Raw genomic sequence first — 24,456 nt, forward strand, 5'->3', positions numbered from 1 at the left:
GAAGACTGGCTGGGCTGGGATGAAACCAGAACACCGGGAAAACCTTCTGACCTCAAAAGCCATCCATCAAAGGCTCCAATTCAAAGTGTCAACGTGCATTGTGGAACACAATGAAGGAGAACCTCCACCGGGGAGTGGGAGGAAGTATTGGACGTGTTTGATGTAACTGTAGATGCTCCGAGGTGATAGTCTAATTTTTTTTTAAGTCACCTTTGTTGCCCACACCAGACATTTGCTTCCTGTACAGGGAGAAAAAGAATAGAGCAGCCAGCCAATAGCATTTGATCTCTTAATATACGCCTTTAACATGTGGTGCACCTGCACAATCTAATAGGATTCAATACAAGGGCCAGGGATGAGTCACAATATTAGTCAGCTGGAATGGAAATGTTCTAGGCTGCTATGAGATCGGATATCTTTGTCTAGACGTGGTGAAGCAGCATGTGGCTCATAGCTATTTTTGCATTTTCTGCTCCAAGTAATTGTTAAAAAAAGAATTTTCATGAATTTTGTGAGTTTTTATTTTGAAAAAAAGAAATTCATTCTCTGAGAAAATCTGACTTTATTCTTATGTTACATTTTTTTCTAAAATGAATCGGATTACATTGTCATGACTTTTATGAAGGGATCTCGGTATTCACTATTTTTTCTTGAGGAGGAAAAAAGTGATTTTCATACTGCAAGTGTTTTCTTATATTCCACCTTTTGTTTTGTTTTTTTGTTACTGAAAGCAATTGTCCGTTTATGATCAGGTGGCAGCGAATGTTTTACGCAACTGTGTCAGCAGCTGCTATGTTCGTCAGAAAACATCGTTTACAGTACTGCTTTGTGACAATTTCTCCTCTTCTATACAAATGCAATAAAAAATTGGAATTGAATGAAAGTGAAGTAAAAGATGGTGCAAATAGTAACTGGCTCACACGTTTTATACATTTCTCGTTGCTTTTACAACAGTCATTCTGCAAAACGCCTCTTAAAGTAAAATCAATTAAGAGGAATAAAAAGATCCTTGCGCACACGAAACCCTTTTACAGCAAGAGCTTAACGCTGATTTTCCCCATTTCCTACGCAGCACTAAATAAAAGAGGGTCAAGGGCTCAGTTAAAATACACAGTGTGTAATTTATTATTATTATTTTTTATAGTTTGTTCCCAGTGGGGCTTCTGGTGCCGGCGGGGCTCCAGACAGCACCGCACACACGCGGATCACTTTCAGTATTTTGTGTGTCCCTGCGTGAGTGCGCGTGTATATGGGGGCGGGGGAAGATCATTCATTACTGCTATAAAGAGACGATCACCAAGCATGCTTCCCACTCAGTCCACGCCACAGAGGTGGAGAGGACCGATGCACTTGCTTGAAGTCCATAGAGATTCTTCATCACTTTGACTTGACTTCCACTTTGCAGAAAAAAGGATGCAAATAGAGGTCTTGAGTTTTGCTGCTTAATCTTGTGGAAGAAAAAGCGCAACATCGGCTTTAAGATCGGCCACGTACATCCTCTAGGTTTTCTTCGTTTTTGCGCGCAAGGATGACGCTGTTCGTGCGCACTTGGAATAAACACTGGCTGCTGCTGCTGCTGCTCTTCGCCACGGCTGCGAGGTGCCAAGCACCGGAAGGTCGCCCCAAGCCCAACTCCATCAGGCCGGTTCTTGTTGCGGATGCTGCGGCTGCGGACGATCAGGCGCCCACGGCCGCCGCCAACCGCACGGCTGCCGCGCACGCAGGCACCGTCAAGAAGTTCAACATCTTTGCGCAGGTACCTTGCACCTCCACTTACATTGGACTTGTTACTAATATTAGGGGACACTATTTTCCAGACAGCGAGTAGTATGACTTTAAAAGGCAGCTTTTGTGATGCAGGTATTGAGTGCATGGGATCTCATAGGGTTGTGCAAATGTTGCTCACGTTAGAAAAGAATCAACGGAAAGGGTCGCCAACGTGTACGACAGAAGATACGTCGTGTTCCTCTGCAACCTTGCGTTTGGTCTTCATCTTGTATGAGGTCGTGCATATACTATCGTTTATTTTTGCATAGAAAAAACTGATTTTAGAGCAACATCTTTGAGGTTATCTATTGCATGTTTTATTTTGTCCCAAATTCAGGCTTCATGCAATGTTGCGATTAAGATTACGACCCCCCTTGTTTTTTTATACCTGAAATAAAATTGGGCTTCCGTGCCATAAAATTGCTTTAAAGAATTCAACTACTTTCATTTTTTTCCATTACATTTACATTTTTCCCCTCAACAACATACAATTTTTTTCTTACTTTATTCTCATATAAAATTATTACTTTTTTCTCTCGAAGCAAAATCTCATTTTAATATTTTCTTTCATAAAAGGCTACAGATTCATTTTTTTACTCGGAGCACAGTGGCCCCAAACCTGAAAATTTTGGGGATCACTTGAATCAAATTGTAATTGACTTGCAAAGTTAATATTCACATTTCCACTCAAGGCGAACTAGTGTGAGTGGAAGTTTGTCAGCAACCAAAAATATTCAAGAATTGAAAAAAAATATAATAAAAAATTGTACTGCTCGCACTTGAACAAGTTGAAGAAGAAAGTAGTTAAACTGCCTCAAATTTTAGGGGCAAAGTCCGGAGACCTTTTTTTTTTTTCCTTTTTCTTTCTTAAAATCCAACGCACTTGTATTGTCAGGATGTAGAACTTTTCACGCACAAATGACAACTTCAGTCAATATCATATTCCAACAAAAAGACGTTTGAAACTATTCAACTTTCAACAATAAAGTTTTAAAGACTTTATTCTATTATACTAAATATATTACCCCAAAGTATGATTAAATTATCATAATATTGAGGCTTATTTCACAAAAATAAGATTATTGCTGTATTTCGACTTTTTTCTAAAAAAAAAAAAAAAATCTAATTCAATGTCCGATTTCCTTTATGTAGAAAAAAATTCCATATTGAAAAAAACAAAACAAAGCAAAAAAAGACCGTTACAATCTCAATGAAGAAGCTGACTGTATGTATTGTGTGTTTCTAATATTCCTTCATGCAATAGGAACCTACATTTTAAGGAAATCTCATCTTGGCAGTTTAGTTCAAAGTTGAACACGATTTTGCTGCTGACGCAGCATGTAGATCATTGCCCCTGCAGGATGGCTTTTTGCAAGTGACTGTAAACAATTGCGTCACGAGTGATCACGAGGCAACTTGATGTTCAGTACAGCTGCTGTGTTAGTCACATGACTTTGCGTACTGCATTCTGTGCATTTGCTCTGCATAATCTCGCTTCTTTCTTGGATGGAATCACCTACAAAGACAACATTTGAGGTGCTTCTCACATTTATGACACTGTCAAACCACTTACAAACCTGGGAACTATAAGTTAGCAGTGTACCATTTAAAAAAAGGCCGCATTATGTGCATGCTTATTGGTGAACCCCTTCCACAACCCCCTCCTCCCTCATAAACTCGTAATTGCCTTACAGACGTGACGCCACTGCTCACCAACACATAAATCATTAAGGGCAGCACAAGTGTGAGGAAAAAAAAGTGACCAGTGGGCCCCGACATACTTGTCTAGGCTCTTAGTGTCATTCAAGTGATCCTTGATAGGATTAGGCGATAATATATATATACTCATTTTCATGAAATGTTCAGAGTTAAGTAGCGAAGCACAATTAGCATAGCGACAAAAAATGCTCAATTTACAGTCATCATCACACAGCCATCATTTTGGAACCTCCACCTGTCAAATTTGTCTCCTTATATATGCCTCTGTCATTTGTTACTTTACAAAATCATACTGCTCTCTTGTGATAATTTAGTTTAAAAAAATCTAATGAATCAAAATCCACAAAATGTTCAGGAAACATCCCAAGACTTCAGTTCAACAAATGACAAACTGCAAGGCTTTGAGCTTTTTTTTTTGTTAAGAAGTTTACAGAAGTTTGACGCCATTAGTGGCAGAAGCTTCTCATCAAAATGCCTTTTTCATCTATTTTTTTTTTGCTGCGGGTTGTCCTTTTCAACATGGCCCTTGTGACATGTTCAGTGGCAGCTGGCGGCGTGCAAAGTGCTCAGCGTGCTGACATCATGGCCTGAGCCAGCAATGATGTAGAAACTGAGGCGAAAAACCTCAAACCGAAGCCTGCCAGACCTCAAATTTGAACGCCTGCTTGCACCTCGGCCACTCTGATAATATGGGAAGCCATACGTTTGTGTGTGCGCGTGTGTGTGTGTGTAGACCACCAGTCTACAGGCAGTAAAAAAAAGTATGTCCAAGTTATGCCTGTAATGGCATTCATGGCAAGCTTTTATATGGACAAATACAGTGGAGTAAGTGTGTGTGTGTGTGTGTGTGTGTGTGCATGCCAGGAGGTTTTCGACACTTGTAAAGCTGCAGCCTCTGCCACATTATGTGACTTCTACTGTATAACATTTGACTGGCCGTCTGCATGCAGTAACAGTGAGGCCATTTACAAGCGGAATAAATCAGGAGGTAAAAAGGCCTCTCACCTGGCGTACGCGCTGTTGCCTTTTATTTAACAGACCTTGAAGGCGTCGAAAACCATCCGTGTATCCGTCGTCATCTGGTTTTGAGGACCATTTCAAGTCTGCATTGAAATGAAAAATTTTGGGTGGACATCAAAGACAGTTTTGCCGTAAATGAAGCTCAAATACATTTTAGTCTTATAATGAAAAATAACACATGTTCTTGTAAACATCAAAGACACTATACAGGATCACCCAATCCGAGACCAAGACTTGCCCGAGACCAGAACTCACAGAGACCCAGACAAGACCAAGACCGAGAGAAGCTGACACCGAGAGTAAACTATAAGACAGGAAAAATTAAGGACGAACGGTTACATTCGCTCTGTAATTTAAATGTTATTTGCAGCTAGAAACTCAGTTGCCGTAACTCTGTCAAAGTGAGAAGGAAAATAAATGAAACAGATTTGGCATACGGCCAGTCTGTTCAATAAAGCCAACCAAAGGTGGAACTAATGTAATACCTCTTTCCATCAATATTAATCTCTGAAAGAGTAAATCCGATTCGCAGGTGTTACTTAGAAGTGGAGTTGAAGAATAGCAGATCAGTGCAGGTTTTGATCGGTTTTGACGGAAAATCCCAAATCCAAATTGACCAAGTATAGACAAAACCAAGACCTTCAGAATGTGACTGTCGATACCCACCTCAAGATCAGTACCTGCCATAAATGTTACAACCCTACGATATCGTCATATTCCGGCTGGATTATTGTAATGCACTTCATTTTGGAGTCAGCCAAACCTCCATCAAACATCTTCAGTTGGTCCAAATTACTGCAATTCTCCTCTGAATGGTACTCGTTAGATGTTACTCCTACTCTGGCATCCCTTCGCGGGATCCCTGTATGTTTTAGAGTCCTTTTTGAAGATTCAATTATTTGTTTTCAAATCTTTAAATGTTTGTGCCCCACCTTACCTCTCTGAGCTCCTCTTGGCCCCGTGCCTCACGTCGGCAGCCCAGACGCTATTAGAGGGACCGAGGACTAAGCGAAGGCTCGGAGGCGATGGATTTTCCACTGCCGGTCCCTCTTTTTGGAATGACCTCCGGCTAAACGTTAGGCAAACCCCCCTCACTTCCCATCTTTAACAGTCATCTTGAAACTCATTTTATTCTTTGGCTTTTGGCTTAGCATGAGACTTTTGGTTTGACTGTTCGTGTGCTTTTTACTCTCTTCATTGTTCATTAGTTTCATTGTTTGTTGTTGGATGACTTATTTTTGCTCCATGTATATCGTTTGGCATGCACCAGTGATTGTCTTACAGAAATTTATAGATACAGTTAACTAATTTCTAATGTGGGTTTGTAAAAATGGAGACAATTTTGGTCTTTTCGAAATACACCAAGGCTGATTCATTCCTCACTGAACCAAACATGCACATTTCAGTAAAACCAGGTAACGACTACATTGCTGTTGACGTTTAAATATGTGTTAGGTTCATTGAAGACTCCTTTATAGTCTTTTTTATATTAATAACACATGCCTCACACAAGTATAGAATGCTTAATTGTAAAATAAAAATAATTTAAAAAACTTTCCAAAAAAAAAAAAAAAATGAACATTTGCTTGGTTGAAGAATCTCAGTTATATTCACTGTTTATAAAAATGTGCATGTTACTTTCAATGCAATTTTGGCATTCATGAACCGGTTTGTAGGTTCGGCAAAGACTAACATTGTGTAGACATAGTGTCTTTCATCTATACAAAAACACGTGCATTATATCAGTTGAAGGCTACATTTTCATTTTTTTTACTTCAGGTTAGTTGAGAAATTGAGTAGTTGTCAGTGTTTAAAAAAAAAACATGTTGAGTATTAAAGACTGTTGCGTCTGTATACAAATATTAAAATGAGTTTCTTTGAAGGTAACGTTTGGGTCAAAAAACAGTATTGCCATCAATGTTAAGAAATATGAATTCATTAGAGAAACCAATATGACTTTGATAACTAAAACGTATACATTGAGCCATTGACGGCTAAATACAAAACAACTTGATTTCTATAGCGCATTTCACAACAGCTGGAGCTGTATCAAAGCGCTTTCCATATGGTGTCATATATATTAGCGGGAAATAGGTAATAAAAACTATGCTGTGTATTTATGCACTGTAAGTTTTGTTGAAGGCAAAACTGTCTTTGATCTTTTCTGAAACACACAAGCAAGGATTACTCACTAAATAAGTGTTTAGTGTTTACAAACATTTCCAAAAAATACTATATCGTCCTTTCTTGTTTATGCACATTTGCACTATAAATTTACTTGCAGATGAAATATTTCTTTGACATGCCCAAAACATAAATAAATTGACTAAATTGTCTTCATTCGTTACAGGAACATCCATGTTGTCTTTGATTTTTCAATAAAACACGCATGTTGGTGCAAATTGTCTTTGACGAAGGCTAAATGGCTTTTTAAAACAAACTCTACATTAAGCTGGATGAACGTTAAGCACGCTAGGTGTTGACGGCCATTTTGTCTTTGATGATGATATCGACCCCTCAAACAAAAGCCATCTTTTACTGGTGGGCGCCACTTAATCACCATGTGAGCGTCAACCAGTCGCTTTATTTGCGATCTGCAATGGGCTCCGCTTTTAAAAGTGCTCCACACCCACCCTCTCCTCACAAGTGTCTGTGAAGTGTTCTTAATGAGCTGAGAAAGTCGGGTGGAGGTGTGTCGGCTTGTTAGCGCCGCAGTCAGCCTCCCGTCCGGTGGCCTTTCCAGTCTGCTGCTCCCTCGGGTGTCGGCGCGGCCCCCAGCCCGGACCTATTAGGGGGCCTCCTGCGGCGACCTCATTCGCCGTAATTGGACCTGTTAATGACAGAGGAGACCCGCAGTGATTTAAAGACATTGTCTGTAAGCGTAACAAGTCAGGATGTCTTGTTTCCTCTAAAGGACGTCGTCCAAAGTTCACAGACGTGTTTGGACTTATAAAGGGCGCCAGAGTTGGCATTTGACGGCCGGGGATTTTGTCGGACTGATTCATCCTCGGTTTATTTGATATCTGCTGTCTTTTGTTTTCTGTTTGTTTACTTGATGAGGTTCTTTTTATTTGACTCTGCGAGGCCTCTGTAACCAATTATTTTGTCATCCATAAACCTTGAAGTGCACAGACACAGGGATCACTTTTTATCTTTTTCCTTTTAATCAAGTAGGAATTCTATACTGGCTCATGTCATGTGTCACTTTTGCTAGGGCAGAACTTTAACGCGCCTCCGAGACCATATTATTATCCCTGTTTATGTCACACGTTTGTTGCAAGGCAGAAATTTGGTGTACGTACGTCATTTCTTCTAAAAGCCACGTACAGGACAACTTAACAGGTCCTGTCAATGTACTGCGAGAGTGTTTCTCAGATCTTGTGAACGGAGACCCCTTCGAGAAAAATATGTATTGTTACGAGAACAAAGCAAAAATGATAGTCGTCATCTAACACTGTGAAAACTGAGCTCAAATTAACAACAAAATCAGTTCCAAGATCAGTACGTAATACAGTCATGAACATCCTCCATCCTCTTGCCAAAGGAGCTCATCTGAGTTTCGAGACTTCTAGACTGGACATTGAGTTTGCGATTCAGGGCTACTGTTTCTCTGCTTTGAGTCCTGAAGCTCCTTTTTTTTAAAAAAAATCTCAGATACAACACGTTTTCTTTAGCCCACTTCCATGTGACACTATCTTGAAAGCGTTTTATGACATTTCAGTTTTTTTAACCTTTACTTAACCACATAAAACCACAGAGCTTAGAATTTCCTTTACATGGATGATCTGATTAAGAGGTGAGCAGCTCATCAGAAGATCAGTCACAAGGAAGTGAAAATACGGCGTAAAACTCAATGTTTGAAATGCAATCATTGTTTTCAGGAAGAAGTGCAGAACCTATAACGCAATAACCAAGAGTTTAATACAATACCATCCATTTTCTAAGCCGCTTCTCCTCACAAGGGTCGCGGGGGTGCTGGAGCCTATTCCAGCAGACTTTGGCCAGTGGGCGGGGCAACTAGTAGCCAGCCAATCGCAGTGCACACAGAGACAAACAACCATCCGTTCTCACACTCATACCTAGGGACAATTTAGAGTGTTCAATCCAGCTGCCATGCATGTTTTTGAAATGTGGGAGGAAGTAGTACCCGGAGGAAACCCATGTAGGCACGGGGAGAATATGCAAACTCCACATAGGAAGAGCGGAGCCAGAAACAATTCCACGACATCTGCACCAATACAATACAATACAACATTATTTATATAGCGTTTAAAATCTAAAACACATAGGCCATGGTCTCAAACTGAGTAGTGTAGTGTCGTAGTTCCTCAGGGTAGGACGGAAAACTCCAAGTGGCAGAACATCTGAGAGCTTCAGTTTAGTTTGCAGATTATTCGCTGCTGCAAGGGCAGCAAAAGATCTTTTTCTCAATTCAGCCCTTACACAAGGAGAAGCGGATCAAAAGGAGTGTGGCGCAAGAACACAAGGCTAAGCAAATGCTTGATTTTTTTGCAATAAAGCACACAAACTTAAAAGAGTCTTAGAAGCTACCTTCAGCCAATGTGCATCACGACGAGAAGGACAGTCCAAATTTGAAAAAAACAACTCACAAGGGTGGGCCTGGCGACGACAGCCAGTGAGAAATCACAATGCTGACTGCAAACCTGTGTCCAAGGATTGGAGAAATTTGAACCACATTCTCAATTAAGCACAATTAAGCTGACAAATGTTTTTCTGACCTTAACAGCAAAGTTCTGAAAAAGAACCCAAGTATCAACCCCAAGATGGAGATGATTGCGAAAGAGTACAGGAAGGAAAAAAAGACTATTTCTGCAATAAATGGCAATATCTCATACCTCAATGTTGTTAAAGGTGAAGACACTGTGCTGGAAACAGGAAGTTGACGCACATGATTTGCCCTTCGCGGGCCACATAAAATGATGTCGTGGGCCAGATCTGGCCCCCGGCCTTAAGTTTGACACCAGTTTCCTAGAAGAAACAAACAATAAAAAAAAAATATATTCCTGGATGCATTGTGTATTATGTGACAATCCCACCACAACCTTTAATGTTGTTTACAATATGAGGAGGAATGTATTACTTCTTTTAGGCAAAATCATCTGTCAATACAGGAAAATAGAACTACGGAGATGTAGAATTTGCTGAACTCTTCTGCAGATAAGTAGAGAAATGAATAGAGATAAGGCCTCAATCAAGATTTAGTTTCAATTTTGCCATTCTGGTGGCGCTCCATTTTTCTTGCACTCAGCACTATTCCCAATTCATCCGGGCAACAACTGGGCCCGTTCCCATTTCCAATATGGCCGTGCCCATGAAAGCAAAACTATCCCAGAAGTGAGCATCGGAAATTGGCGGAAGACTCCGAAAGTATGCTTGTGCTTTCGCTTCGTGTGTCAGTTAGGGGTGTTCTTCAACAATTGGATACATATTTCGATGCAATCGGTGCGATAGGATTCAATTCAGTTTAAAAAGGAATGATTCGAATCAATTTGATTATCAGCAAACTTTTTGATTGGCGGGGCACATTGGGTTCTAAAATTTGACAGGGGGGCCGGACCAGGAGCAGATGGATGGAGTGTTTTGGTAACCTCACCTCATCGGAGAAAAAAAAAAAAAAAATTTTAAATGAAAGTGAACAAAAAAATTACAACAAAATATATGTCTTTGACACACCGCAATATTTAGAAAATAAAACATTAACAAGCTTTATTCATTTCATTTTACTCAAATAGGGCGGGCCGGATTAAAACCGCATGTGGCCCCCGGGCTGTAGTTTGCGCATGCCTGCTGTATATTGATATGGTTTGAGAATAATGTTGAGGATTGTCTAAAAGGTTGCTGAAAAGTTGGCATCAAAGTCGTATTTTAATTTTCTTTACGCAAAGTTCCACAGACATGAGCTGTACAGCGTAACCATGTTTTGCTTGTAAATAAGGGTTCCACAACGCCGCTTTTTAGAGATTGTTGACCCCGCAGCATGAGTCGAAGGGGGTTTGGTGGTGAGGGGGGGGGGGTGTTCACTTCCCTCATGGCGCTGCGTCTGTCTCCATCCTTATCGCCTCGGCCGGCATGCCGAGAGTGGCCGCGGAGTAAAATAACTCTCGGGGGCCACTTCCTGCGCGGGATCATCTAAGGCTTACGCTTTTATGTGTGGAGCAAAAAATAAGGGAGCGACAACAGAGACGAGACGCATCCGAATTACAGCCACACGTCCCTCAGAAGTAGCGAATGAGGCGTTTTAAAATACCGCCAGATAAGGTGAGGTAATCAGATGTTAAGGGAGGGGGAGGCTTGACTCACCACATTTCAAAGACTTGGCTGTGATGGAAGAGGTGAGGCCCATTTTTCATCCACACCTACGATGTGGATGCGAGCCTGAGAGAACGATAAAACGTACGTAGCAGTATGAAGTATTATTAGCAGCTGGGAGTTGTCCATTTGTCTTCATATTTGTGTCAAAAAGAACTCAGACTTTTTGTAACCACCTCTCTCTCGAGTATGAAACCGATTGGAAATCGCAGGGCTGTTTTTTGAGTGAGATCACATTAAGCGTGAACCATGCGAAAATCATCAGTTGCATGATTCAAACACTAGAAAAATAAGTAATTAAAGAACACTTCCCAGTTGGAATTGATGGGTGCACTGGAATTTCCTTGACAAAAATCCCCAAATCAATTAAACAAATCGACTGCTGCCAAGCTCAAAACTTTTTCAAATATTTCAACAAAGTCATTTATATTTTAGTCCCAGGCCGTTTCCCAAAATGAAGAACGCAGAGTGCGGTCTCCGAACTCACCAAGTACAGTCTTCCAAAGAACATATGTGAGAATGCTCTTCTGATGAACGTGATTCTCTTTATAAATTTGAACTGATGTGTACTTGTTCTCTTAGTCTTCTTGAGCAACTGCCAAATTATAAAGTATTTGCACTATTGTTGTTGTTGTGTGCGTGCGCGTGTGCGTGTGTGTGTGTGTGTTGAGGGCAGAAACAGGTTTAAAATGTGACCCACCATGTTTAAACACTCACTCGCCAAATCCCCTCCATGTTCACAACAAAGACATCGCTAAAACTTGGGTTTTGTTGTTAGTGCAACTAGCTTTAGCTTGAAGCTAGCTAGCTAGCAACAAATTTGCGCCAGGTGTTGTGGAAAATTTCAACCTTACAATCACAAATTGATTGCTGGGTAACATTATATGCTTAGATTACTGTAAAAAAACTGAGTTGTGTTGTATTGTCGCGTGTTGCTTTTGAGGTGTTGTAGCAAACATGTCACATGCAGCCGCCATTTATCCCCCCCAGCTTGTTTTCACTGCTTTTGTGGAAATGTTAGTCAAAAGGGCCACTGTTACATTGTCACTTTGCATTTTCAGAAACTGTTAGCAGTTCAAAAAGATTTTTTGAAACCAGCCAGTTGTGGTGTCAAGGAAAAAACTCATTTGTTACCATGTGGCAGTTGTTGTTCCCAAATTAATTTTATGTCGCGGCTGGGTCTGGCTTTGTTTTTACTTGCGCTAAATTGCATTCCATGCAAATTCCCATGAAGGCTGTGGTTGCTTTATAATGCTTTGTCTTATTAGCATTATCATTTGTCATTTGGTTGTGGAGTGGTGAAGACACTCAATAAGTCGTTCAATAAAATGATGTCATTTTTACTTAATGACATGAAATCTATTTGAACATTATGTTGAATAATCTTCTCATGCTGTTAGCGCATATGAAGGGTTGTCTGTTCCAGAACTAAATAACAAAACATTTAAATATCATGAAATACATATATAATAATTATAGTAAACCTATTTGTTTCCTCCAAATTTCTAGACCAATTTTTTTAAACGGGATATTTAATTACTTTTTTTTTTAATCCTAAACTGCCATACCATTTATTAAGCCTCCTTCTTTTTTTGTATTTTGTAGTTGATTTTTAAAATGTATTCAACAGTATTGTTATGCATACAATAGCATTTTACAAATTTTGTTTTTAATTTAATGGAGTTTTAAGTATTTAATGATTAATTCATTTTATGACACTTGTATTTATCCATACAATACTATTTACTGTTAATCAACGACCTCTTGAAAGAAATGACTTTTTTTGTTCATTAAAACATTTTTTTTAAATTACAGAATGTAATTTTTTGTTTTCTAGCTACATTTGACTTATGTAGTGGTAAAATGAGTTATGTCATGACATTTTATTTAATAGCATTTCTATTTATTTAATGACACATCTGTTTTGATGCATTTATTTGTGACTCTTTTAAAATGTATTAATGACATTTTAATTTGTAGTCATTCAGCAACTTATCTATGACTTTAATCATTTAGTGTTATTTTTAATCACGTATGATGTATTTGATGCTTTTAGTTACTTGGCAGCGTTTTTAGTTATTTATGGATATTTTCTTCATTTAATGACATAGTTAAGTTTTAACTTTAATGACTCATTCATGTATTTAACTGCCATTTATTTCACGTTGAGACCACCATTGAAGAGTGATGGTTGTGATCAATGATCTGATTGGTTGAAATGTTTGAATGCTTACGCTGTGTATGACAAAATGAAGCTAAAAAATCAGCCTCTATGAAATACTGTTATGGAAAAAAAAATGCCCAAAATTTTAGGAGCTATGAGAGTCTCCAAATTAGGTAAAGAAAAATATGTTTAGCAGTATGATTGTTATCCAAACTCTCATGTCCTCAGTGATGGATGAAGGCTCAATTCAACACCCGTTTTTCCTTTTATCATTGCCTCCATGTGTCGGATGTCACATATTAACGTAACGACTTCCAGCGTGTGGAAATCTGAATAACAGAGAGATCGCTTGAATGTGGCATCATGTCGACCCCCCGTTGGAAATTCTTCCATTTGTTCCCAAATTTGTTTATTGTAAGAACGATGATAATTAGCGTGTGGTGAACCACGCTGGCTCTGCGAGAGGTCACTGTCCAACATGTGGCCCACACACATTGTATTAATATAGCGGAATCTCCAAAAAGTCGTAACCGCGACTGCTCGTATGTTTGGTCATGGGCTGTTGTTGATTGTTTTTCACCAAGCGCTATCTTGCGTCGACTTTTGTGCTTATCAAAATGATGAGTACCCATGGGTTTGCTAATGGTGACATGAAAAACCCAAGTTAAAAAAAATATAATAACTGATATAATGCACATTACATGTATGAGAATTTTACACACTGCAATCTGGGCGTTTTTAGGCAAGATCTGGCATTCGCCTCGTATATCTCTTGTTGCTGACACCATCAAGCAAATTTATAACATAAGGCCGTGGATGTGATACATTTTCAAATGTAGGAAGTAAAAGCAAAAAGCAAAAAAAAAACCAATAGCGCATGAACAAAGTATTTGTACTTCCCACGATTGCACATCAGACAAGAATATAAAGACGTTGCAGCTGCGGAAATGCTTGACCAATGTGATCCACTGATGGGCGCTACCGTTAGTCACGTCTCGGGCACAGTAATTCACTTCTCCAAATTTGATTTGTGACACGCTTCATGTCCAACTGCTCTGCCTCGCCCGAGTCCCACAGCAACAGTGCTTACACGTGTAAGAAATTACATCAAGATGCCACATCCAGTGAAAGCCTCGAGCTCAGAGTTCCTCCTAAAGTGGGGAGCAGTTTTACTCCCGCTATTTTGTGGTTCATCTTTCGCAGTCTCGCTATATTGCGGATTTAATAATTCGCGACCATTTTTTCAGATTTACAACATACGGACGAGTTCAGTGCTGTACTACGTTGTGCGCTGACTTATACTGAATGTAGATAAAGCCCAATTTGGGGGAGAAATAACTAGAAGGGAGAGAAGGTCCCCTACTAAGCGATAGTAATAGTTGTTGTTGTTCCCACAGAACAGAGAGAATCATACCTGAGAGCGTTGTCATACGCTCAGTTTGTACGTATTGCTGCTTGTGTCAAAGAAGCAGTTTTTTGGGGGTTTAGAATTACCGAAACAGCTATCCTACTCTATGTTAGCCTGTCCATGGCATTTCGGTGAGGATGTCTGGGCGTGAGCTGTGGCCAACAGCAGCTCCTTTGTGAGTGTCCTCATTGTGTTTATGTATTTTACTGTTCTTCTGGTATACTGTATGATAAATGGCCAAAAAGGGCAGCGGACAGTGTGACTGTCTTTTCTAACATGTGAGGTCATTACAGTGTGTATACTGTAAAAAAAAAAAAAAAAAAAGAATAAAAAATTATGATGGATACTGCATTGTATTGAGTCCTCAAACTGTAATTTGATCTCAAATTAAAAAGTTAACTTTATACAAGGCCCAACTGATTAATCAGACAATATTGGCTCTTTAAAATCGGCCAATATTGACAGACCCTCCCACCCACAATTTTCTGAAGATTTTTATCATATTTTCTCTCTGTTGTAAAATAAAATAAAAAAAAAATAAAGGTCAATGTATCGTAAGACATTCAAATGTTCTGCTTGTCATTCTTATCTTTATTGTTGTATGTTTTAACAAAACTAACAAAAAAAAATTATCTAAGTATCTATTTAAAATAAGCATCCCATCAATAATTTATCTAAATTTTATTCTGCCAAATATCAGAATTGGCTTTAAAAAAAAATCCATATCCGTCGAGACCAACTGTTTCTCACAATGCCTCATACTCAAAACACATTCTTTTTCACTTTGCAACAACACAGACAAGCAGTCAAAAACAACCCACTGACACACACGTAGACAAAACAACAAAAAAAAAATTGCTGTAAAAACAAAGTGAGCTTAGAACAAACCACACAAGCAAGACTAAATGGACTCTAAAGGAATATGATTATATGGGTAATTACCCCTGAGGTACGTCTGCAGGCTCATTAAGCTCTAAGAAAAACTTGGAGAAGTTGTTGGCTTTGGAAATCTAATTGCTCCAATTGTCTGGAGCGCATAAAAATAACAAAAAAAAGACGGTGAGAAAAATGTTGGCACTTATAAGAGTGCAGATATAAAGTGGGCCTCTGACATCAACATAAAGAGATGCAAAGTGACTAAAGGCTTGTGTTGGGACAACATTTTCGAAGGATGAGTCACAGGTTCAGATACACAAACAGCAGGTTGCTTGAGGAAATGAAAATGTAGAGGCTTTGGCTTTCAATGACTGCACGCTTTCTTCCATATAGTTTCTTTATCTGTGTTTATTTAACTAAGACATATTTTACATGACAGCAGTGTTACTAGGTTATTAGTATTGATCTGGCTAAATATAATAGGACAGTATTTTTACTAACATTGGCGACCAGCTTCAGCCAAGCGGTGACAAATAGTATTTACAGTATGCTCAAATTTGGCTAAATTTACTCACACATGCAATTTTCGTGAAATCTGGTCCTGGTTAGTAGAATTCTTTGCTATTTGTCTTTTAGTTATTTTTTAATAAGGTCATTATCTTAAAAAAAAAGGCTGTCAAATGTTTTATGATAAAGTTTTGAAAATTGAGGGAAAAATGATATTTGAATATTTTTTTAATATCGAAAGAAAGTAAAATAAATGAAAAAAACTGAAGGCATTAAAATGTACTTTTGAGAAAAAGGAAATTTTTGAGAATTTATATCGGAAGACGAGAAAAAAAAACTGAAGGTTTTTAAAAAAAAAACTTTGGAGAAAAGTCAGTATTAGAAGAATAAAGTGATATTTTGGCAAAAAAAGAAGTCACTTTTAGGAGGAGAGATGTTTTTGTCTTACTGTGGTCTTTATTATTCTCCAAAAATAAGTGGTCTTGTAAAAATAAAATTTATGTTTTAAAAAAGTAGGAATTTCTCAAGCGCAAAGTTAGATTACAGAAAATATATAATCTGTCAAGAAAATCTCACCCACATGGGAAAACATGTTGGAATATATCAATACAAAATAAAAAAAACCTCTTTAGTCAATGTCAAACCCTTCCAACTATTCCATCAACTTTGTGCGCAGAGAAACGGCCGCCAAAACATGTCAAATTTGATGTGAATTATTTCCTCAGCAGGTATATCCGTGCAGCAACGACAAGGAGTGCAGCGTGGGAAGTTACTGCCACAGTCCCCATCAGGCACCCTCGCGCTGCCTCGCCTGCCGTAGGAGGAAGAAGCGCTGCCACCGGGACGCCATGTGCTGCCCCGGCAACCGCTGCCATAACTGTATGTCAAAAACTCAGTACAGATGCTTTGAAAACAAATGACAGTACACCAAACTACTGTTGATAACTGCGAAGAAGTTGAAAAACCACCCAACACTAATGCTAAAAATCTGTGATGGAGAGATGTTACAGTCAGTTAGGGACATGCTAACTAACGCTAATGATAAAGTCAATGTAAACTCCAATTGACATGCTAACGCGAAATTAGCACGGACTTTGGGAGTGATATTCCTTCAAATGACGAATATTTACATACAGACGCGGTGGAAACACATAAACACAGGTAGCATAACATTACTCAAAGGCACCAATTCTTTCTAAACTGAAAAGCAAGTTATATTAAGGTAGTTCAATCGCAACTTTCACTGCACTACCCCTAAGTGACCAACCCGTAGGGTCAGACACAAGTTATATTATCTAAAGTTGAGTTTTAAAGGATTGTAGCAATATTACTTCCCTCAAAATTTAGGGATACAATCCCAAGAGGAATGAAAATAGAAGAGAATTTCACCTGATATTTAGAAAGTCATGTTGTACTTGACGAAGAATAGCGTTTAACAATAAAGTTCATTTTGCATCGCAGTAGGTGATCTGCTAAACTCCTCTCATCTTGGCTAATTTTCAGATATTTGCATGGCGATCTCTGACAGCGTGATCTCGCCTCACATTTCCGCCTTGGACGAACACAACAAGCTCACCGCCAAAGACCACGGCTGGCGGAAAAACAGCGGGAAAACACAGGCCAAGCATTCTCTGAAAGGTAGGATGACATCCTGGAAAATTCTCAACCTTTTTGGGTCCAGCGACTCCTTACTTGGTTGATTTTTTTTTTCCAAGGACCCCATCATAATCCTAAAACCAACAACAGAGCTGTGAACACAAAGGAGCAATCGGTGTTGCCCATTTAGCCATTTGGTCCCACTGCATGACGCGACAGAGACTAAAGTATTCATTCATTGTGCTTGCGAAAGGAGCTGCACCCATTAAAAATGAGCAAATTATTTGTGTGACATACTATCACAATCATATCTGAATTCTTATTCAAGTGAAATCTCAGTCAAAATAATGTGAAAATGAAAACAGGATGATTATGGCTGATGGTACCGGCCAAGCAAAGCCGCAAACTATGTTGACAACTGCCTCGCTTCTTATATTTTAGCCCAAAGTATAGGTTGCATACTCGAACCACATCTGAACCCCTTTCCTCTGCCCCTTCTTGTTATTTGCGCAATAGTGGAGGTCATTAAAACATTCAGGCGGACAGAAAAAAAAATGCAATGCCACAGAATTAGAGGTTAGCAGAACAACAACCAAACACTAACTAGCTAACCATCTCAGCCTCTACTTTGTGAGAGACACCACATCTTAAACATAACACTAAGCGTCTAGACTGCATCAGACAACCCCATTTGCCTGCAACGTACTTCCAGTTTGGAAACATACCTGAACCTTGTTGGTCCTGTAAAAGGCACAAACAGCTACCTTGGATTGCAATTATTAGTCCTATAGTTCTACAATGACAACAAAAAAATAAATAAAACACCAACCTCCAGCTCGGAAAACAGTATTACGCTGTCAAATTAAATTTGTGCAAGAAGGGTTGCACTTCGAACACAGTAGCTGCAGTCAAACTTGTAGCATACTAAACATTGAATCATCTTGTGATCAGCCTCACAACTGATGAGTTATTTGGATCAGATTGTACGACAGCAACCTGGGACAACGAGCCTCAGGCTGCTTGCGTCTAAAATCAAAGACATAGTTGCCTGATCACATGTGCTGGAGTAGCATTTCCAGGAGAATTTCGTGATGGCAATCCAACTTGGGTTCATTGGAGGCAAGAAGTGGAAGGTTTCATTTAGACTAAGTTAGCATTTTAACCTTTTACTTGCGAAAGGAAAGATTGAGGGGAGACACACTAAAAAAAAAAAATCGTCATCAGCTTTAAACCCTATCGAGTATGTATTTCACCTGCTGAAGAGGAAACTAGTATGGATTTTTAAAATGTTGATTTAAATGTATTTCAAGTCCATTTGCTCCGATACTTCTCACCTAAAATTCATACAAGCAAGTTCGAAATGAAAAAGGTGTGGCTTGTGTCTGCAGGATTGCCAACATGGTCAAGTTTGTGCTATATTTAGCAACTTTACTGAACCCTCCAACTACAATGTTTCCAAAAAAGGGACATGCAAGGGATTGAAAGACAATACTGTTTTTCTAAACCCATTTAAAAGAATATAGACAAAGTTGAGGTTAGCGTGTTGACTTGGCCCTCGGCAAACGTTCCAGTTCCTCATGTGGAACCTTGTAAAATTAATTGCCCACCCCTGACTTTGGGTCTTCAGTAAACCCAGCATGCATATTTTTGGAATGTGGGAGGAAGCCGGAGTACCTGGAGAAACCACGGGCCAGCATTGGGAAATTATGCAAGTTCGAAAGCAGGAGCTCTCAAATATAAGGCCGGTCAAGTACCGTGCTGCTCTTTTTCACGACATAAAACTGGTGTACCAGTCACACAATCTCATGTTTGCTTCCAGGTCACGAGGGCGACCCGTGCTTGCGTACGTCCGACTGCTCTGAGGGCTACTGCTGCGCCCGCCACTTCTGGACCAAAATCTGCAAGCCGGTGCTGCGACTGGGCGAGGTGTGCAGCAAGCAGAGGAAAAAAGGCTCGCACAGCCTGGAGATCTTCCAGCGCTGCGACTGCGCCAAGGGCCTCTCGTGCAAGGTGTGGAAAGATGCCACCTCGTCATCCAAGTCCAGACTGCACATGTGCCAGAAGATTTGAAGGAGGAGAAGGCAATGCTATCAGCGGGCAATCCGATCAGCCCAGGAAATGTAGATTTTTTTAAATGTTTTTTTTTAAGTATAGTGATGAAGTAAAAAGACACAAGTGCGTGGGTGTTATTTTACGTTGATGACATTCAGGGATGGAGGGACTCCAGGCGCGGACATTCACGCAGAAGCTGCATTATTATTATTAATATGACCGCCCAGTACATTCCTTGACATGCTGCAAAGTCCATTTGCTCGAAAGTCCTCCTTTTATTACCACGAAAGAGCTTTTCCATGATGACTATTATATAAAAGCCGAATGCCAGTCGCTGAGAGTTGTTCCAAAAATATTGGGCTTTAAGCAATGAAAAGTATGAAAATGTCCTATCACCATTATAGTGGCCTATCATCTTTTCTTTGTATTTTTCTCCTTCTAAGATTTGAATCTTCATCTTTCTCAATTTGTGTGTGTTAGAGCCATAAGTAGCTTACGTAGTGACAAAAAAAGAGACCGGAAATTGCCGCTTACAGTGTGGCATTGTCGAAAACTGGAAGACAGATCACCACTCTTACCTCGACGCAGACACAAAATTCAATATTTAGGATATTTAATAAAAATGACCGTGAAGAGTAATACTGACTCGTCACTGAGTTTGACGGGCATGCATCGTACATGCTATCGTTACTCATTTCACTATCTTGTAGGAAAGACAAATTGATAAAGCTAAATTACAAATAGCATTCGTTTAGAACTTGAAAGAGTTGCACTTCACGATACTTACACACATGCTTTGAGCTAGCATTGATGTTACATCAACCAGTCTGTTAGCTGCCAAGATAACGACTCTGAAAAAGCCACAATATATCACAAGTAAGTGAAAAATGTTCATGTTAATCCTGCTAATCCACATTCGTGTTGTCCCAAATTGCTGAAGAACTCGTCAGTAAAATGTTTGCCACAAACCATCTTGGGATTTGTTTGGGCATATTTGAAGCCTAAACTCAAACCACAAGCCTTACTGTGGCTTGGATGTAGGGAGATAAAAAAGATTTTTGTTGTGTACAGAGTAGTTCCAAAGTGTTGAGTGGAGCTGTCAGTGTGGAGTCAAAAAATTTGGACTGTTCAAACGTACTCGCAAATATGTTGAGTGTACCCTTTTTATGTTTTTTACTTCATTTGGTTTTGACGAAAACAACACTCATGGGGACAGTCGAACCTAAATATAGCATTTTCCCCATAATGCAGCGGGGAATTCATTTCATTCGCGCATGTGTAACCCCGTGTCATTGTGGGAAACAATATCGAATGGAAAACATATCAATATGTTAGAAAGTTAAGATAAGGTTTTTTTTTTGTTTGTTTGTTTTTTCTTTTTTTTTTTTAAATGGTTTTCTCATAGTCTTTATCATTGTTTCCTCAAATGCCACGGGCTAGTTACAGCCGCATGAGCAGACTCCACTCCAGCATTTTCATTTCCTTGCCACCCTCGCTGTCCTCTAAAATGTATTCTAAGAAGTATCATATTTTCTGGACTACAGGTTGCTCCGGAGTATAAATCCAACCAGCCCAAAAATGCATGAGGAAGTAAAAAAAACATACTTCAGTTGCACTGGGGTAGAAGTCGCATTTTTGCTGGGAATTCATTTTACAAAATACTTGCTCAAAAACAGACATTTCATCTTGGAAGTTATAACATTAAAATAATAATTTAAAAAAAGGCTGAATAGGTGTAAAATATGCTCACGTAATGATGGTTATTTAGCTACAGAAAAGGTGTCCAATGTTCATGTTAATGTTTTTGGGACACCGCTGTCCGCAGGCTGATAGAGAGGCAGTTATGTTGCATGAAGCGAAAGCACCAAGAAGGTTCTCCCACAAAGGAGATGTACCGTAACTGCAGTGTTGACAAGACTCACGCACACAAGTGATGTTTTTTAAGCAGCCACTGGTGAACTCGTTACTCTGGTTGCTGGTATCTAAGCTTTTAGGGTTCTTTTGTTGTTGTTTTCTTCATCGCGGTAAAAATAGCGCTTTTCTCCGGTGCCTGACGAGTTTCTTATTCACAGCCAAACTTTCTCTCTACTGCTCGATTATGGCTTTCAGCTCCAATATGATTCTCTTGAGGGGCATTTATGTTCAGTCATTCTCAGTTGTCTTCGCAAGGAGTCTGATATATTGGTCCAGAACTCTAGAGCATCCACTCGTGGCTGTCCGGGAAATTACTTTTTTTTTCTTCCATGTATAAGAGAATATAAGTCGCAGGACCAGCCAACCGACTTATAGTCCGGAAAATACGGTCAACACAGGAATGAAAACAAATAATAAAGACACGCTAATGTTAGCGTAACACGTCCCCTTGTCTTAGCTTTGGAACCAGCAGTTTCGAGTTGCCGACTGTCGTCGACTGCTATCCCACAATTCCTGCGCCACTAGTTCCTTGTCATGCTCGGATAATGCTCGTTCAACCAAGCTGAGATGGTACTATGCGGTGAATAAGGGTCAGGAACATCCAGATTTCATCCCAACAATAATCCTAGCCACTCTCAGGAATATGTGTCTGTGGATTACTATCAGATGCTGTGATACACTAAGCAATAGGAAAGTACGCCATTTATTTCTTTCATTGGTATTTCAGATAAGCGACATATATTTGTGAAGGAATTCCCAGTTCCAAAGGTGGAGACATCACCATTCATTGCAAATGTTAATATCATTTGACTCTCGTGTCTTCTCTAGCTCTGCTTATTGAAGGATATGACGGTTTTCGAAACCAGCTGGGTCAAATTATGCCCGATTGATCAGAATGTTTCTTCAGATAGCTATGCCTATTTTTTATTATTTTATCTTCCTGAGTAACCATTTCAAAATATAGATAGGCTCTTATATTGTAAATAAAATGGAGGAGACAATGACATATTTAAGAAACAATGTATATCATGTACATATGATGAGATTTAATGCCTAAATCGGGCATCCAAATAATCTAGGTGAGAAGAGTGAAGGGACCAAATGTTAGCCATACAATAGTAGATCTCTTTGACGGGATATGCATCACAAAGAAAGGTACTGCAACACAAATATATTGTGTAAATGGTATGTATATGATGTTAAGATTTATATCCAACTAAATATTGTTTACTTTTTTTGGGGGAATAGATTCAAGAAAATGCTATTGATTTGTTTTGCATATTTTCAATGATGAACAAATTAAAGAATGTATTTTGTATTTTTGGACCGAGTATTACTTTGCACCACAGTGAACATTTCTGACGCACTACAAAGCTCAATAAATGATTAGTAGCAGCAGTTGGAATCTGACAAAATGAGACCATATTTGTCAAACCATGTTCCAAACCAATACGGTTTCTACATATTTCATTGATACAAAACGCATTAAAGGGGAAGTCAATGTAAAAATGTTCTGAACAAGAATAAGTTCTATGCAATCACACTAGTTCAGAGGTATTCAATTAAAAGTCACAGAGGTCCACGACTAAAATTTCTTCCAATTAAAAGGTCCTAACCAAAGTCCAACTTCCCTTAATGCCTATGTTTACATTTTTAGTTTCAATATTTAGTCATTTTCAACAGAGCGCACTTATATACTAAATATTTAGCAATGTTCACATTAAACACCTTTAAACAAATATAAAGCGTGTATTTCACGTTCAAGAAAATGTGGCTCCAGGAACTGAAGGGTGCCAACTTCCAGAAAAAAAACAGTCAAATATCTCCTGCAGAAATATATCAAGTGCATTGAGTTTCCATCTTTTACCTTTTTTTTCTCAAATCAAAGAGTTATCAGCCTAAAAAAAACGGAAAGCCTAATTATCCAAGTAAAACAGGTTCACATGTTCAGTACGCAATTAATAAAAATGGCTGTCCTCATGAAAAACTAATTCGAAATGAGCTTTGACACCACCTTTTCTTTTGAATATTTTTTTAACTTCTCTTAATGAGAAAAATGAGTTTGTGACTGCCCTGCCAGTAACTTAAATCTGGGTTGGAATGGAGTCAGGGCCATTGGGATTTGGTAGATTATTTCACACATCTGGCCTTTGTGCTTTCCTTTAAATAATGATTGTGCAACCACATTTAAGCACTCCTTCACAACTTCCCCATCACTTGAACGTTTTTTATGTTGTCCCCAAAATCCATGATACTTTTACTGAATATTCGTTTGCATGCCGCTGGGATGTAAACGAAAATGTAAAAATCTCTTATACTGCACTCGAAGTTCGATGTTTTTGCGTGCGCTCACCTCAAACTTCAGCGGATAACTTTGCAAAAAAGGGCGGTGCTTTGTTTCGTAGTGGCGCTTCGCAATGTTGCGACGGTTTCGGAGCATATGATGCACACTGGTTTTGAATCGGCTGCAGCCAGAACGAAACTAAAGTTCTCCGTCCATCCATTTAAAACAACACGCATCGACCTTGCTAACTTTTTAGCAAGGCATACTGTCAGCAGCACTCTCTTCCGGTCTGCTGCGCAATTGGCAGTGGATCGTAAACAAAAGATTTGATTGGCTCAAATCAGTGGCGCCTTTTCCGTATTAACTAGAATTGCAGCGCCAACGTTTGCGAATGCGCCCTGAAAAAAATTCATCGTAGAGCGGTCATGGGTCCGGTCCGAACCATCGCGGACCGCGGTCCGCCATTTGGTGATGCCTGCACTAGTTGAAACGTGGCATTCTTATTAATGTAGAGTTTGCAAAATATGACTTAAGCAGTAAAATCCACCCATCTTTGTACATCTCAGGGGGCGGCCAATTTGCCACTTGCAGTTGACTAAAAATGGCGTCACAGTTGTTCAGGGCTCAGCTCAAATCATGGTTCAGCTTCAGAGAACAGGTGAGCCGTGATTGGTCGTTACTATAGCCCTGAGTAACAGTGATTTCATTTGTAGGTAGGGCAAATGCTCTTGTAGGCTAGTGGAGGTAGGACAAATGGAAATACTGTGAGATAAATTGGGAGGTTGGATGGATAGGTAACTATTGTCCGTAAGTAGTAGG

General features: G+C 39.3%; 1 protein-coding gene across 2 annotated transcripts; it reads left to right on the forward strand.

Annotated features, from left to right (window-relative positions):
• The first annotated feature begins 1,327 nt into the window (after positions 1-1,327).
• Positions 1,328-22,635, forward strand: dkk2 (dickkopf WNT signaling pathway inhibitor 2). 2 transcript variants are annotated; one of them, XM_088301682.1, is made up of 4 exons: positions 1,328-1,756; positions 16,517-16,670; positions 17,295-17,429; positions 19,207-22,635. In XM_088301682.1, the coding sequence occupies exons 1-4, from the start codon at positions 1,529-1,531 to the stop codon at positions 19,455-19,457; spliced, it is 768 nt and encodes a 255-aa protein (XP_088157808.1). In that variant the 5' UTR covers positions 1,328-1,528; the 3' UTR covers positions 19,458-22,635. The 2 variants fall into 2 exon arrangements, with proteins under 2 accessions (XP_088157808.1, XP_088157809.1); XM_088301683.1 differs by having other exon boundaries at positions 16,520-16,670.
• Positions 22,636-24,456: the final 1,821 nt, after the last annotated feature.

The sequence above is a fragment of the Idiotropiscis lumnitzeri genome, chromosome 8, assembly GCF_059441095.1.
Source record: "Idiotropiscis lumnitzeri isolate Australia: NSW breed Sydney's pygmy pipehorse chromosome 8, RoL_Ilum_1.0, whole genome shotgun sequence".
NCBI lineage: Eukaryota > Metazoa > Chordata > Actinopteri > Syngnathiformes > Syngnathidae > Idiotropiscis > Idiotropiscis lumnitzeri.

Excerpts from the sequence above, each read along its gene's own strand:
- dkk2 (XM_088301682.1), top strand. The coding sequence starts at position 1,529 with ATGACGCTGTTCGTGCGCACTTGGAATAAACACTGGCTGCTGCTGCTG. Across the intron at positions 1,757-16,516 it reads AGTTCAACATCTTTGCGCAG|CAGGTATATCCGTGCAGCAA; the intron begins GTACCTTGCACC and ends TTATTTCCTCAG. Across the intron at positions 16,671-17,294 it reads CGGCAACCGCTGCCATAACT|ATATTTGCATGGCGATCTCT; the intron begins GTATGTCAAAAA and ends GCTAATTTTCAG.